This window comes from Oncorhynchus mykiss, chromosome 6 (assembly GCF_013265735.2).
Source record: "Oncorhynchus mykiss isolate Arlee chromosome 6, USDA_OmykA_1.1, whole genome shotgun sequence".
NCBI lineage: Eukaryota > Metazoa > Chordata > Actinopteri > Salmoniformes > Salmonidae > Oncorhynchus > Oncorhynchus mykiss.
Window position 1 is genome coordinate 65,683,684 of NC_048570.1, and position 17,788 is coordinate 65,701,471.

A 17,788-nucleotide genomic window follows, 5' to 3' on the forward strand; every position below is an offset into this window, starting at 1 on the left:
CAGGTGAGTGATGGCTGGATGGGGATGTGGCTGGCTGATTACAGCTGCCACGGGTGATGTGCGTATGAACGTGAAGTGGACATTCTTGGACCTGCGCATACAAGAGACTAGTGTTGCTTAAATTCAACTTAATGTCTAAACAAAACTGACTTCATAAACATTTTATCATTTGAAACAGTAGTATGCAATTCTAAAATGTTGGCATAATAAGTACCATGACGTTTTGGTACTGTGGTATAACACTAACTCAAACTACTTTAGCATTTTGCTAACCTTGTTAATAGTGTACATGTGAATATTGAGAACATAGGTCCTGGCTCTGGTACAAACTTTTGCAGTGGATGGTATACTGTATCAAGCTGGTCCCTAAACCATAAGATACCGCAACAGTCACCTACACAGTGAAAAACCAGCCTCACATCTGTCCAGTGTGTGTGATCCAAACTCCTATCCTTATCTGAGCCATTACCAAGTGCACAAAGGGGTCTGGGAACAGTTCCTGGAAAGAAATCAAACCAAAACAGAGAGGTGGGGCCATGATGAAGAGGCAGTGAGGTGACCGGCCACATTTAGCCCTGCAATCAAGACCTCTAACGATCCTGTATTAATGTTTGCGATGACACTGCACTGATCGTTACGGGTGGCCTTCACCTCTTCTCCCTCAGTAGACCGGCCGGCGTGTGAGGAGGACAGAAAACAAATAAGGGAGGATTAAAGTCTGATCACGAGAAGAGGGTCCAGTCGGCCAGAAAGACAGAGTGGACAGCTGCAGGACATCACCAAACAGCGCCTGACATTGGAATTATTCACACTACTGCAGGGCCGGTTATGTAACCTTCCAGCCCAGGCATAGACCAGGTCAGGCTAGAGAGACCCAGTCGCAGCTAACCTAGCCATTATCACGCTTATTTAATGAAGGATGTCGTGGTTTATACTTGGTCTCATGCCAAGGCTTTGTTTGAACTCCACATGGAAAATCAGTGGTTCCACATCCAGGCACAAGGGATGTTTGTGAAAATTGGTCTGATTCATACAGTACACTGTGTAAACTAATGTTAAACTCATCAACATGCTAGGATGTTGAGTCTGAGCATTCATGTAAACAGAATCATCACATCAGAATGTGACATGTCATCATGACCACGCAGTTAATAAAGGTTAGAATTCCACCGGAATTTACTTAAGAGGATATGATCAGATTTCAATTAACTTTTTCATAAGCCTCCTTGAATTAACATGACTAATGGTCAGAAGAATTCCACCTGATTGAATGGGGCCTGTCAAGGAATGTCAGATTCCAATGAACTAAAGGTCACTGACTTGAATGAATATGACTAATGGCCATGGTTGTCATGTGTTTAATATGAGGCAGGGGACACATCCTACTCTTTGATTTTGTCACGACTGTCAGAGACAGTCTGGAGGGTGATGTCAGGCCACAATTAGACATCCATCCAGGCATTCTGTGTAATGTATCAGGGCAAACCTTAGGAGGACTGAGGTCATTGCATTAGTTTATTTCAGGGGTTTGTGAAATTGTGTGGAAGAAAAAACATCAAAGATAGAATTGAATTCATATGAGGATGGGTGCATCCAAGAGCCAGTGCTAGAGGGGATGAGATGTCAGCTCATTGGATACGTTTTTTCTCCCATCACACCAAAACCCTTCATTATGTGAAGTGTTGTTCACTTCATCTCAATTCATCCAGAGTGCTGTTATTTTCCCACTTTAGTGGGTTCTGGAACACATCATGCCGTGACACAAATTCCTAATAGTACAAAAATGTGCCATGCAAGAAAACAAAACAATTACAACATTGAAAAACAAAAAGAAAATCAAAACCCCCCCCAAAATTCCAAAGAATTAACAAACAGCCCCTGCTGGATGCTCGGAATCAAGTATTAAACCAGAGAGAGAGAGAGAAGCTTGAAATGATAAAGAAATGAACGGACATAACCCCGTGCTGCTTATCGAGAGATGCATCAACCTGCCAGCCGAGGCAGTAGGCACTATCTACTATACCGCGGTTCACTTATTTTGCCCTTATGACCAAGATCCTAAACCCAGGACCTGCAGGACGTAGTCCTATTCAGCAAGTGTGTAAGTGTTTAAAGGCATGAAAATCCACCAAATGTCTAAACAGACATATACGTGATTGCTTTGAATAAGGCAATTATGGGTAATCTGTAACAGATATACATTAGATTTTATATAACATTTAGCATAATGCCCTTGTAAGTGGATAAGATATGCATGAAGGGGAGATGGGTTGAGGTTGAGGAGTACAACAGGTCATCTCACCTGCAGGTTGACCTCTGCCTCGTAGAAGGTGAGGCAGGAGCAGTAGTGTCTGTCTGAGTCGATGTCCGTCAACACCACCGTGAAGAAGGTGGGAGCTTTCCTCTCTCGGGACAGCCTCCATCCTCCTGGCTGGCAGAACTGGAAAAAACACAAAGTATAACACACCATTATACATGAGCACCTGTACTGGAACAGTCTGCCCTCAGCGTGCAGATAAAATGGGGGCAGGCAGAGTACAGGGCAGGCAGAGTACAAGACACCCTGTGGCGTTTCCAGATTTGTTACTGGAAGCCAGTGTTGTTGTGTTGAGAGGGGAGCCCCAAATCTAGCCCCCCGTGTCCCCAGGAGATCCTCTGCTGGTAATCTTTCAGTATGAATGGGGAAGTATTACGTTAGTTAAGGGGCCATTGACGCCATTGTCGATGCACAGGATGTCCTGTTTCAGTGCATTAGTACTACTGCTGAATACTCTCACCACAGAGAGGGAAATGGCTCTGGTTCACGTTCCTCACAGAGAGGGAAATGGCACTGGTTCACGTTCCTCACAGAGAGGGAAATGGCACTGGTTCACGTTGCTCACAGAGAGGGAAATGGCACTGGTTCACGTTCCTCACAGAGAGGGAAATGGTACTGGTTCACGTTCCTCACAGAGAGGGAAATGGCACTGGTTCACGTTCCTCACAGAGAGGGAAATGGTACTGGTTCACGTTCCTCACAGAGAGGGAAATGGCACTGGTTCACGTTCCTCACAGAGAGGGAAATGGCACTGGTTCACGTTCCTCACAGAGAGGGAAATGGTACTGGTTCACGTTCCTCACAGAGAGGGAAATGGCACTGGTTCACGTTCCTCACAGAGAGGGAAATGGTACTGGTTCACGTTCCTCACAGAGAGGGAAATGGTACTGGTTCACGTTCCTCACAGAGAGGGAAATGGCACTGGTTCACGTTCCTCACAGAGAGGGAAATGGTACTGGTTCACGTTCCTCACAGAGAGGGAAATGGTACTGGTTCACGTTCCTCACTGCTCGTCAGAGGGGTTTGATATCAGTCTGGTTCTAGGCACAAAGAAAAGTATGAGGAAAGGTACTGAAACCAAAAGTACTGACTTTCACTGTGAAACAGTAGGCTGCTGAGCATTAAAACGTTTAGGATAAGATGAACATGACTAAAGTAGGATTGTATTGGATAACACTGGGATTAACATGAATAATGTAATAGTGGATATTTAGGCTAACTCTGGTTGTTCAAGCAGGAAATCCCATGTTATCATTAAAACATAAACAAGATAATGACTAATTGACAGAAAACCCCATTTCATTTAAAAAAATGCACCACTTCTTCCTTTTTCTGGGACAAAACGTATCAGTTAGGGATCCTGTTGTTTTAATCTTTACTCCACTACTGAACCATCTCAACTTGATTTGTAAATGTTAGAAACAACACAAAATAAATGCAATCTAAAGGGAAAACGGAGTACTGGTGAGCAAGAGAAGGGAGAGGTGATGCAAGGGACGGAGAAGGGGGAGAGAGAGAGAGAAATACGGGAAGATTAAAGAAGAGGAGTGCAGATGGATAGAAAAGAGAGAGATGTGCGAGGATAGAAACCATGCAGGCATAGAAGAAAAACAGAGAAATGATGAGGATGATGGAGTGTCGAGAGCAGCATGTGAGAGGCAGGCAGGCAGCCAGAGTGAGTAAATCTTGTGTGTTTGTGCTGGAGGCCGAGCTGGCCTGGCTGTGGGACAGTATATGTAGACTGCTCCTCAGGCGTTTCACTGGGAGAACATTGGACTGACGGAGGGAGAGGAGAAGGGGGGGACGAGAGGATAGATAGAGGGAGAGAGAGAAAATAAAATGAAACGATAAGGTGGGTGGGTGGGTGGCGTAAGATAGGATGAGAGAGAGAGGAAGAGAGCGCAATATAGGAAAAGAGAGAGGGAGCTGTGCTCGACTAGCCCGGGGGCTTGAACCAGGATACCACCATCCTCCAACAGACACAATAGACAGCAGGAAATCTGGAAAAGCTGCATTGTGGGGGAGTGTCATACATACTGGGCCAGGGCCCAGACAGGACCTAAGGACAATTGCAGATAACTGTGAACACATCCAAAAATATTCTAAGTATATGTCATTAATCACTGTCGGAAAGGAGATAAACAGCATTCGGACTGCATACCTTGGGAGATAAGTGGAGATACGATAAAATGGGGGATGGAAGCAGAGGTGTGAGTGTGTAGGAGGAAGAAAGGGGTATTGTTTTGCTTAAATGATACCAAATGGCCATCTTCTGCAAAGCTGTTATGCTCACACTACCCCGGAGGTCTGAGGAGAGGCTCTGGACTGGGTTTCTCCACGTGCCCAGTGCCTTTAGTGGGCTGAATAACAGCCAGACAGTCTACTACCTAACACCAATGGAGATATCCTATCCGTTTTCACATGCCAGTGACTGACTGGAAGGCAATCATGTTTTGAAGGATTTTCTCTCTGTAAATATTAGCTTAGACTCAAGTAGCTAGACTTACTAGGGAGTCTGAATATGGAAAAACAGACTGAATAAGAGTTGACTGGCAGGGCCTTTAGTCACAACATCTGATACACTAATATCAGCACCAGTAATATGGGTGGAGAGGGGGAAAATTGAATAAAAAGCAGAGTAGATGAGGACTGAGGGTAGTGGGTTCAATTCCCAGGACCACCAATAGGTAAAATGTCTGCAGGCATGAATAAGTCGCTTTGGATAAAAGCACCTGCTTAATGGCACTGTATATTATTATATTAACCAGAGGACAAAGAGGAGGATTACTTGCATAAAAGAGAAAAAAAAACAAGTCCAATGACCAGTAGCTGTCTAACTGACAAAGGAAAAAGGAGCTGAAAAATTACTCTACTGTCAATCATTCTATAGTAAGAAGAAGCATGCCCTGAACGCGTGTAGTCTCTCTTGCGGTGTGATCTGCCCCACACACACACACACACACACACACACAGAGAGAGAGCAGAGCAGTGATTCTAGGCACCACTCCAGGTAGCAGCTCCAGGGAGCCCCTGCCTGCCGCCAGCTGTGACTGACACACACAGTACCAGCAGACTGTTTGGAGAGATCAAGCAAAATATGTTCACTGCAGTGCAACAGGTGCATGGCTTGTCTAGAAACATACAGTGCGACGTACTACACCCACGTAGCATATATATATATATATATATATATATATATATATATATATATATATATATGGTGTACGGACACGCACGCACACACACAAGCTGAGTCATGGCGAGGACAGTCCCTGGTCTCAAATTAGACCACAGTCAAGTGACAATGGAACTCATTGGGTAACCGACTCTGGGATCTTTGTCCTTTAGCACATTGTTGCCCTGCCACCGATTGAGCTCTCTGCATCATGTGGCTCTGTGTGGCATGGCTCCCCCCTAGTCCACCCTCCACCCTTTCAGATAGCGACACTAGATCTGCAACTTGACCTGCTAAGAATCGGCACAGAAAAGCATGGGGAACAGTCCCACCGAACTGAAGCCTAGTTTGTGGTCAGGGCTGTATTCTAATACTGTGAAAATGTACTGTATGCAGCTGTAATAACTACACAGGGGACAAACAAACGGCTATGCTGTGGGCACTGGGGCTGAAACTCCAGACCGTCAGTCAGGGACACACACACTGGGCAGTCTTTACAAGGAGACAACCCTAGAAAGAAATCTGATGCAACCTTCACTTGTGTTGCTACAGTTGAAAAATGGGGAATGGAGTTAATATAGGCTTATGACATAGTATGAAATGGTACATCTCCACGCCTCAAATTCCAAGAAATAAATACTGGTTTCAAAGTTTGATTTCCTAAGTTGACATTGCCAAACAAACAAATATCAAAGTATTCTTGAGTTCCTCTGTATGGTAATAAAATGTAGATGTCTCCTCCCTTCTGAGCATTAACAAATGTGACGCAAGACTGAACTGGGTGAAAGAGAAGGAAGTCTGGAACTGGAAAAAAAAGGACAAGTTGATGGGAAAACACTTTCCCAACTCCACCGACAGGAATGAAGAGCATTCCCAGGGTGGAATCTCTCCAACACAACATTCTCTGTCCATTTAGACTCAGTAGATTTAAACCAAGTTTACCTGGCCGGTTCTGATGAGAATACTACACAAGAGCAATGTATATCGAGATCCAACTGTCTGAATTAAAGCCTTAAAGGACATTTTGTTGACCAAATACATTAAGTTCTATTATCCAACTAGAGTGGCTGACTAGGTAGGTATTTGTAAGGCAACAAGGTAAATGTAATGAAGGACAACAGTAATACCGCATGCTGCATGAGCATAAAACATGTTTCCAAAACAAAGTGCATCCAACCGATGCCAGTGAAGTGCTGACAGAGTCAAAGCAAAGTGATTGCCAAGACGTTGTGGTCAGGACAAAAACACGGCAACAGATGTGTTGTGTCGTGTACGCTCCTCTCTCTTTCGCTCCCTCCCTCTCCATCTATCTTTGAATTCCATCTTATCCTCCTCCATCTCTTCCCGCTTCACTTCGAGGGCCTGTTTCTCAGGAAGACAAGACAATGACTTGCAGGAAAGTGGTGTCTGAGGTGAAAGGGGGTTGGCCGGAGGTGAGCGGGTCATTACCGGGCTGCAACCTGGCCGGCCAAGAGATCTGCTGCTTTATCAACTCTGGAGGATGGACAGGACAGTGGACAGAGCTGAACTCCAAACATGTGCCAGGGCTATTTGAGTTTCCCCAGCAGCCGGGGCCACACAGAGCAGCCACATGGTAGGAAGTCTTGAGCTGAGCCGAGATGGAGGCTATATTCATAGGAGGCCAGGATGAAGACCAGCAAACAGGAGGCACACACACAACACTTCCTGAGAACATCTTCAGGGTCAGCGTGACACAAACAGAACGAAACAAAGCTAGCCAGCTTCAACCCACAGGTACCAGAGTGCAAAGTGGAGCTCAGGTAGCCCTGTGATGTACTGTAGGCCAACTGGTCTGACTGGAGAGCTCCATCACACTGCAAGCGACTGCTCACAACTGGCATCGCACATCCATCCTTATTTCCCTCGGTCCCCACAGCTCTGTGGTTCCCTGTGATCTGTTATGCTACCCGGAACATATGGTTCATTTTAGAGATGGATATTTTTAGCTGGTCATAAAGGACCGCAATAATTCAACAGATAGCTAGGCCAGGAAGATGGGGAAGAGAGTAATAGGCTAGGAGGTCGATGTCTAAAACTGCAACGTGTACAACGTGAAGAATTTCAGGGTCCATATCTCATATGGCGATCATTTCTAGAAGAGGGAGGGGGGGGCAAAATGTAATTTGTTGTGCTAGCAACATGAAAAAACCGACAGCTCTGCCGAGTTCCTCACATCCAAAGTCTCATGGGAAGATTTCTTCACTTGGGGGTGAATACTTTGGATTTATTTAAAAACACAATAAATTAAAAACATATGGCTGGTTCACCACATGTAACTTATTTCAATCCGAGATGCATTAAAAACGCAAAAAGAAAAAGGATTAGGCATTCCTTCTCTTAAACCAATCTACTGTCAGTTTAATTTCAGCTTAATTCTGCTCCAATCACTGCAACCGCTCAAACTGCCTTGAGCACTCATATGCTATTTACTATACTTAAGGGTGCCCCAAACCATGAGAGGTGAATGTTTGTGACCAGATATGGACTTTTTTTTTTTTGAGTTTCGTTTTAGGAAAACTAGGTTAATAAACCTAGTTAACTAAGGTACCTTAGTAAGATCTTTCAAACACGTGTTTCCTGGGGAAAAGGCTAGAACTACATGCCTTTCCAACATGTGACAAGCGGATGGAGTGTAAGTTCAGAGAAGACTCGGCTTCAGTGCTGAAATCCACCTCGACAGTCCAAGAAAACTCCATGGATTTTCCCCGAGACCGCTGATGGTGGGATATAAGCAGAGCCTGGCTTTTCCATCTTAATCCAAACCTGACATTACGCTGTCTCCATTGTTGTGCTGAATCCTCACACACTCTCCCACACACACACACCCCGTGGATGGCGCTGGCCTACAGGTGGAGTGCTGTACCCTGCTCTCGGACCTGTGCTTAATGCACAGCCTGTGAGATGCGCCCCATTCATTGGTTTGTAACACATTGATTAACACAATGAGTTACACATTCATGACAAGCACAGTTATGTAACACGTATAGTTAACTTTCAAGAGCTTTACTGTGCTTCAAGAATTCACTCATCGTTATATAGTTCTTAGTGTGTGCAGTGCTGTTTACAGTTTATTCTACACAGTTGTGTGAAGCAAAGCAAACACAAAAACAACAACAGGTCGGCCCATTTGAAGAGCACAGTGTGTTTGATGAGGAGACAGCAGAGGGTAAACAGCTTTGTCTTGGGCCGTAGAGAAACACAATGTGCTTATGCGTCAGCCTGTGGAGCCCTTGCCTGGGAGCCCTGTGATAATGGCCTTGGGACAGGTGCTTCCTGCTGGGCCCAGGCCCACTCTCTTCTCCCTATCGCTGTCACTAAGTCACCCTCCAACCGTGGCCTTTCTTCTTTTTATACCTCCGCTTTTGTTTTTCACCTGAAAAAACAGTGAGCCCCCCCAAAACTTTATATGATTAGCTCACAGAGTTATACACCCCTCACGAGGACCAGTAGCACGTTCTACTGTTGTGGTATCACCCCAGGCCAGGAAGACAAAAGTGAGTGTGTGCTATATCCCTGATGGTGTTTTTTCCAGTGGCACTTTTCACACTCTAACACAATGGCAGTGCATTACACAGGGGACATTGGCCTTTAGTTTTCCAGCTGACTGCCTCTCCAGGGCTCTGGGTCTACGGTACTGCACTCTGCCCGCCACACAGGATGAGGGCTGTGGGAGGTCAATGACCTGGCATTGGAGAAAGACGGCCTCAGACAGGGTCAAGGACTGGTGCCGTTTCATACTTCATTTAAATAGCAATACATGACTGTTGTGACATGCTGCTATTAAACACAGCAGTTGAGATAAGTCAACAATACAGCATTTATAAACTCAGCAAAAAAAGAAACATCCTCTCACTGTCAACTGCATTTATTTTCAGCAAACTTAACATGTGTAAATATTTGTATGAACATAACAAGATTCAACAACTGTGGCAAACTGAACAAGTTACACAGACATGTGACTAACAGAAATGGAATAATGTGTCCCTGAACAAAGGGGAGGGGGGTCAAAATCAAAAGTAACTGTCAGTATCTGGTTTGGCCACCAGCTGCATTAAGTACTGCAGTGCATCTCCTCCTCATGGACTGCACCAGATTTGCCAGTTCTTGCTGTGAGATGTTATCCCACTCTTCCACCAAGGCACCTGCAAGTTCCCGGACATTTCCGCGGGGAATGGCCCTAGCCCTCACCCTCCGAGCCAACAGGTCCCAGACGTGCTCAATGGGATTGAGATCCAGGCTCTTCGCTGGCCATGGCAGAACACTGACATTCCTGTCTTGCAAGAAATCACTCACAGAACGAGCAGTATGGCTGGTGGCATTGTCATGCTGGAGGGTCACGTCAGGATGAGCCTGTAGGAAGGGTACCACCGCGTTCCCTGTAACGCACAGCATTGAGATTGCCTGCAGTGACAACAAGCTCAGTCCAATGATGCTGTGACACACCACCCCAGACCATGACAGACCCTCCACCTCCAAATCGATCCCGCTCCAGAGTACAGGCCTTGGTGTAACGCTCAATCCTTCGACAACAAACGCGAATTCGTCCATCACCCCGGGTGAGACAAATCCATGATTCGTCAGCACTTTTTGCCAGTCTTGTCTGGTCCAACGACGGTGGGTTTGTGTCCATAGGCGACGTTGTTGCCAGTGATGTCTGGTGATGACCTGCCTTACAACAGGCCTACAAGCCCTCAGTCTCAGCCTATTGCAAACAGTCTGAGCACTGATGGAGGGATTGTGCGTTCCTAGTGTAACTCGGGAAGTTGTTGCCATCCTGTACCTGTCTCGCAGGTGTGATGTACCGATCCTATGCAGGTGTTGTTACACGTGGTCTTCCACTGCGAGGACGATCAGCTGTCCGTCCAGTCCTCATGCTTCCTTGCAGCATGCCTAAGGCACGTTCACGCAGATGAGCACGGACCCTGGCATCTTTATTTTGGTGTTTATCAGAGTCCGTAGAAAGGCCTCTTTAGTGTCCTACATTTTCATAACTGTGACCTTAATTGCTTACCGTCTGTAAGCTGATATTGTTTTAACTACTGTTCCACAGGTGCATGTTCATTAATTGTTTATGGGTCATTGAACAAGCCTGGGAAACAGTGTTTACACCCTTTACAATGAAGATCTGTAAAGTTATTTGGATTTTTACAAATTATCTTTGAAAAGACATGGTTCATATAGCACTCTTAGCTGGTTAGGCACAATAACTGCTTCTGTTAGACAACAGGGAGCTCTGAAACTGGGCTGGAAAATGTGAAACATAGGTCTCTTCTGCAGGGCCACTGGTGAACTTTACCCAACTATGGTATCTGCGAAGAAGCTCTTGTGACAAGGGGAATGGTTTGAGTAAAATGTCTGGGTGTCGTGGTTTCACCCGTGGACCTCTCATACAGAGTGGAGGCAGACAGAAGGTGTAGGACAAGACACCGTGATTTACAGGTGGGTCATGTCAAGAGAACGGATATTCCAGACAAATTAGGACATCTCTTAGCACTGCGAGGAATCTCAGGTATGTCCGCAGGCATTTTGGTCTTGCAGTCAGCACATTCCCACTGCTCCACGTAAACAGAGGCGGTGGCTGGCAGGGGAGAGCCACCATGGAGCTGGGCAGTGAGGAAGGGGAAGGCCACAGGAGGCTATGTGGCTTCTGAGCTGTGCTCCTGTGCCAAAAGCTGCGGCTGACTACCCTCCTGGCTCCTATCCACGTATTTTCCAGTTCCAGCTTCAAGCCCAGGACGGACAGAGAGGAGGACCGTGGACGGTCTCACTGCTCAAATGGCTTGTTTTGATTCAGTGGAGCAGGAATGAATCCCTTGAGTATATTTCCGTTTTATGAAAAAAAAAAAAAAAGGAAATAGTGTTTTTTGGTGTGTGCGAGCACAAGAGTGCTTCTAATTACTCCAACAGAGGGGTTTGTTTTGCTAAACTGTGTAACATAACTATGTGCTCCCAGCATAAGTAAGTCTTCAGACTACAACATATTAGCGCCATGTATCCTGAGTATTCACATTTCCTGATGAGCTCACTGTGGTTTTTATCATGGACAAGGCTGCCATGCACTCCAGCCCACTGCCAGTGCCGTTTCCTGGGGATTTTCTGTTTCGCTGGCAGCCAAAGCATTGATTACTCATGAACATCTTCCTGACAAACACATGATTCTATTATCCCCGACTTGGACGACATCCTGTATGTGGAATGCACTGTTGTATTTACTTTTACAAACATCACAGGAAAGACGTGCTGTGCGACATGTCAGCATTGGTCACTCAGTCTGGTGAAGTAACCAGCCAGCCCAGCACCTATCCCTGGGTCTCTGGACTGGCCAGGAGTACACAGCAATACTGCAACATGTGGCAAGCTTCCTAGTCTGAACCAGATAGACTAAGCATGCTGTTTCAGACCCTGACACCCTGAAACAATAACACCCAGATGCCTTTTCCCCCAATACCCCCCAGTCAAGATCAATCCACTTGCGCAGGTATTCCCAAACTGGGATACAAGATTAAATTTTTTTTAATAAAATATTTTTTTAAATCTTCACATTTTCAAACAGCCCATTTTTATTTTACAATGGGGCTATACATTTGGGTGAGGTTTTTTCCCCACTCGCCTGAATAGCCTCATTTCACTGCCTAAAATAAAATTAAACCATCTAGTGTTCAGCGAAATAACAACAATGTCAAATAATTAACATCCAATCTCATTAACTGTTACTCTCGTGGGAATTCCACTAACGGTCCATACGTAACCAAACGTAGCTGCTGCTCATGTTGGTCTCTGTACTGATGGAGCAAAAACCATGACAGGGAGACATAGTGGAGTGGTAACGCACATGCAAGCAGTTGCTACCGATGTCACTTGGGTACACTGCAGCATCCACCGAGAGGCTCTTGCTGCCAATGGAATGCCTGACAGCTTGAAAGACGTTTTGGATACTATAGTGAAAATAATTAACTTTGTAAAAGCAAGACCCCTGAACTCTCATGTATTTTCTGCACTATGCAATGATATGGGCAGCGACCATGTAACACTAACAATATACAGAAGCGTGCTGGTTATCAAGGGGCAAAGTATTGACATGATTTTTTTTTTATAGAGAGAAGAGCTTAAAGGCTTCTTCAATGGCCATAATTTTCACTTGTCTGACCGCTTGCATGATGACGAGTTTCTCACACGATTGGCTTATCTGGGTGATGTTTTTTCTCGCCTGAATGATCTGAATCTAGGATTACAGGGACTCTCCGCAACAAAATTGAGGCTATGATTTAGAAGTTGGAGCTCTTCTGTCTGCATTAACAAGGACAACACACAGGTCTTTCCATCATTATGATTTTTTGTGTGCAAATGAACTCAAGCTACGGACTATGTCAAATATGATATAGCAAAGCACCTGAGTTGGGTGCGCAATCACGCAGTTACTTCTCCAAAACGGATGACAAACTGGATCCGTTATCCCTTCCATTCCCTGCCTCCAGTCCACTTACCGATACCGATATATCTGAACAAGAGAGCCTCATCGAAATTGCAACAAGCAGTTCTGTGAAAATTGTATTTAAAAATCAGAAGCCACTGCCACACTTCTGGATTGGGCTGCGCTCAGAGTATCCTGCCTTGGCAAATCACGCTGTTAAGACACTGATGCCCTTTGCAACCACGTACCTATGTGAGAGTGGATTCTCGGCCCTCACTAGCATTAAAACTAAATACAGGCACAGACTGTGTGGGAAATTATTTAATACTGACTCTCTCCAATACAACATTGCAGAGTTACAGTATGTGCATCCTTTCAAGCACACCCTTCTCATTAACCTGTGGTGAGTTATTCACAATTTCCGATGAACAAATAAGGTTTTATATGTAAGATGGTTAAATAAAGAGCAAAATTATTGATTATTATTATTTGTGCCCTGGTCCTATAAGAGCTCTTTGTCACTTCCCACGAGCCGGGTTGTGACAAACTCACACTCATTCTTATGTTTAGTAAATGTATCGTATAGTGTGAGTGTGTGGCAGGCTTACAATGATGACAAAAAACAACATTTGAGAGTGCACTGACCCTGGTAAAAGAGGGGGTACGCAGCTGGAGGTTGAATGTTTGAAGGGGTACGGGCATATAAAAAGTTTGGGAGCCACTGCACTAGCACATAGATATGCTAACCTTAGTCACTATCCCTTCTACTGCCCACTCTGCACCAACAGTATACACAGTCTGAATAACTCCAGCATCCTTCCCGGAAGTACGTGCCACATTCCACATTACAACAGGGATTTGGGGGAAGACAAGAGAAATGAAACAAACGCTTACTGGTCAAGTCTGGTCAAATTCCTTCATTAGAGGAAGTCAGGCCCCAAGGAGGAATTTTTTGTTTTAATATAGGTACACCGTTTTGTAAAAACAAAACAAGCAGAGGAAGATTAAAACAGTGTTTTGCTGTTGGTGACTTCAAAGAATGTGTCAATTTATTTTTTACAGTCATGACCAGATTACATTCTGCTCATGTACACTATGAATTCCACTTTGATTTAAACTCAGGGGGCAGATGATCGAGCAGCACGAGGCCTGGTAATCAATGCAGGGGGCAACAGTTATATCAATCTCTTTATAGTATTGAGGCAAACAAGTGGCAATGAGTGTCAGTTGGAAACATAACCTGCATCATAATTCATTAATTCCCCACGCAGCCAGGTGAGGAAGGAGGGAAGTAGGCAAATATGCACAGAGACCCTACAAACCTTCATCAGGCAAACTAAACATTGCCCCTATGGATTAGGCAATGCAAATAGTTACAAATAAAATAAATGATATCAATCCATTGCTAGCACAATATGCCATTAAAATGCAGATCATTTTAATGAAAAAAATGCACACATGAAAGTGACACCAGACAAAATAAAATAGGGGGGGGGATCGTTACTTTTTGCTTAATATTTAAGGAGTCTCGCTATTTTAGTAAAGCATATCCACTTGGTCCTGTGCAGATTCTCCACTGAAAAGTACATCTTCAGCCAAGACTTGAACAAGAGACCAAACAGAGATCATCAGAGACAAATGTCTAAGATCAAACTATGTTTTACTTCCACGACAAGACGTTGCTGTACTTTCAGCCATGTTCATTCAAGGCCGTTTCAGTTCGTTTTTTTTATTTTTTTTAATCTTAAAAAAAATACAGCTGTCCTCTGTTCTGTGTGTGTGGCACAAGAAAGTACAGTGGCCTCTACACACAAACACGTAGCGCTCTTTCAGAGCTGCCAGTGGGTGTGTTACCTTCCTTGCATGTTGAGGCAGAAAAGATGTGAGAAACGTGGGGCTAACATAGAAGCCAACAGTGAGGAAAATGTCCTTGGGATCAAATGACATCCATCAGGCTACTAGGATATGGTTAAACATACTGACAAGGGCTTTCCAGGTAAGGCCTCATGATCAATGGAACAGTACAACAAATGCAAAATTGTACCAAGATGTAGACCTCAGGATGTACAGTGCTGGTACTTTGACAGGAATCAGATTCCCATTAACCCAGTGAGGGACACCTGACTGGCACTTGGTGCTTCAGTTTCACAAAATGTCCAATAAGCAGGGCTTCAGACTGCGACCCTTTGACTTGGCTGTGTGAGTAAAAAAAATGAAATTGGCGACATTGGTGCGAGTTGCACATTCTACCTGGTCACCTCAGTCAAAACATTGGGGCTGGGAATTGCCACGGAGCTGACGATACGATCATGATACTTAGGTGCCGATACAATATGTATTGCTATTCTTACTGTTCTATGTGTATTGCGATTCTATACTGTGATTTGATTGTGATGTAATGTTCCAAACATATGGCTCACTATATGTCTGCTGCAGAGAGACAAGAGAGAGCATGAGAAAATCAGTTTTGATCAGTCATGGAAATAAAGGCGCTGAAAACATGTTGGCTCACTATTTAAAAAGTTGGAAAAAAGCTATAGGTGTAGGTACAGCTGACAAGTGCTATACCTTTATTTAATATTAGTACACAAAGATTAAAGGCAAATTCATCTCTATTGAACTAAATAATCAGAAAATTCTGGAGCACTATTTTGATAGTAAAATAACAAAAAATTGCCCAATTGTCAACTCCAAATTCATGACAATCACTGGATTAGGTTGCATATGAAAATATTTGGAATCATGCATTCCTGCTTGGACATGTTAGAAGTACCAATTTCTCAAATACCATCTCAGTAGTATATTACACTACTTAATAAATCATTGTGAATGAATTCAAACGGATTTACCCAATAAAGTCAATCACTTTCTGATCGCACCCAGTTTAAGTTGAACAAAACCTACCATACATATCTGCCCATTGTTGAAGTGCTCAGAAAGTTACTTTTTGGACCCGAATGCCAAAACATTCAAGAGATGAATGTGCTCAAAGCTGACCTATTTTGCATACCCCACCATACCATGAGACCTTAATCACTGGAGAAGAGAAACAGTTGAGATTTATATAATTTAAAAGCTTACAAACAGGGTTGACATACTATTTTCAAATTTCATGGAAGAAATTAGTTTTCTTAAAAGAAACTCATTTTTGAAACCTTAAATGACAATTATCTTTTTTGGTTAGTAGATGCTGCCTTGGTAACAGCTAATGGGGATCTTAATAAAATAGTAAATCTAAAAATGCATAAACTCAGATTTCTTCTTCTTCATATTCACGTGTTGTAGCTTTGACCAGTAGTTCCCAACCGGGGGTACTAGGACCCCTGGAGGGTACTTGGTCTATCCACAGAGGGAACCTTGAGAAGACTCATGAGACCATAGGGTTACTGGTAAAATGCACAAGAGGGGGTACTTCAGGGGTGCTCTGGGTGGAGCAAAAATCAGTTGGTAGTACAGTAACCTCAAAGGTTTTGGAACCACTGGCTTAGACCTTATAGGTTTTTGAGTTGTGCCCGCCATCGGTTGAGACCCATGCTTTTGAATACGGGCCGCTCTGGGTGTCATGTTTTGGATGATACATTTACTAAAATGGGAATAAAATTGAAATTTCAACTGGTACCACAAAGATGGTTGGGAGGTCCACACATCAGATAATTTTGACTTGAATAGGAATCTGTTGTTTTAAATTATACTGTCAATTCTTCATAGGAAACCTATGGAAACCATAGAAATATAGATAATAGAATAGACATGAGCATTTAAGTTGACATTCGACGGTGGGTGGACCGGCAGCTATCATTGTGGCAGTAATTAGAAGTTAAAATGACAATTCACTTAAAATATCTAATGGTGTACCAGCTAAATTGCAGTGGTCTGAAGGGATAGGTCTATTCTATTAATTACATTTCTATGAATGAAATGACACCGTAAATGGAAAGAGGGGGCATGGGTAGATGTCAGTAAGAGCTGAGAGAGGTGACATTAAATGGTGAGTGAGAAAGAGAGAGGAAGGGGTTGTCCAGACTGTTGAAACACTCTTGGTTTGACCACCAGACAACAGAAAGACAAAGAAAACAGTTTAACATAACAATATGCCAATGGAAGGGAGGACATTGGCAGGTGACTCAGCTATGGTGTGTGACTATTATGATTTCCCATTGTAGCCAATTCAGTTGCAGTAATTCAGTTAGATTTTTTTGTAATCCCATTATCAATTTGGCATTACCAGTTTTAAATCACTTAATTCATAAACAAAATTGATTAGTAAAATCACTATAACTAATTGGTAGGTCTACCATTACTTGTTACTTCTGTGAACTTTCATTATACTCCCTACTCATGAGGGAGAGAAATTTGAAAATATCTTAAGGTAAACAAGATCTCCAAAACTAAACATATTCAGCAAAAAAATAATTGTCCCTTTTTCAGGACCCTGTCTTTCAAAGATGATTCGTAAAAATCCAAATAACTTCACAGATCTTCGTTTGTAAAGGGTTTAAACACTGTTTCCCATGCTTGTTAAATGAACCATAAACAATTAATGAACATGCACCTGTGGAACAGTCGTTAAGACACTAACAGTTTACAGACGGTAGGCAATTAAGGTCACAGTTATGAAAACTTAGGACACTAAAGTGGCCTTTCTAACACCAAAATAAAGATGCCCAGGGTCCTTGCTCATCTGCGTGAACGTGCCTTAGGCATGCTGCAAGGAGGCATGAGGACTGCAGATGTGGCCAGGGCAATACATCGCAATGTCCGGACTGTGAGACGCCCAAAACAGCGCTACAGGGAGACAGGACGGACAGCTGATCGTCCTCGCCGTGGCAGACCAGGTGTAATAACACCTGCACAGGATTGGTAC

At 43.8% G+C, this 17,788-nt stretch overlaps 1 protein-coding gene across 3 annotated transcripts in view; it reads right to left on the reverse strand.

The window, feature by feature from the left end:
- The window catches only part of LOC110526365 (myotubularin-related protein 13), a 165,286-nt gene that overhangs the window by 83,587 nt on the left and 63,911 nt on the right, over window positions 1-17,788 (reverse strand). For all 3 annotated transcript variants that reach the window (XM_036980722.1, XM_036980720.1, XM_036980721.1), the window contains exon 3: window positions 2,303-2,440. In XM_036980722.1, the coding sequence (XP_036836617.1) occupies window positions 2,303-2,440 (138 nt within the window). The remainder of the gene's footprint in view (window positions 1-2,302; window positions 2,441-17,788) is intronic.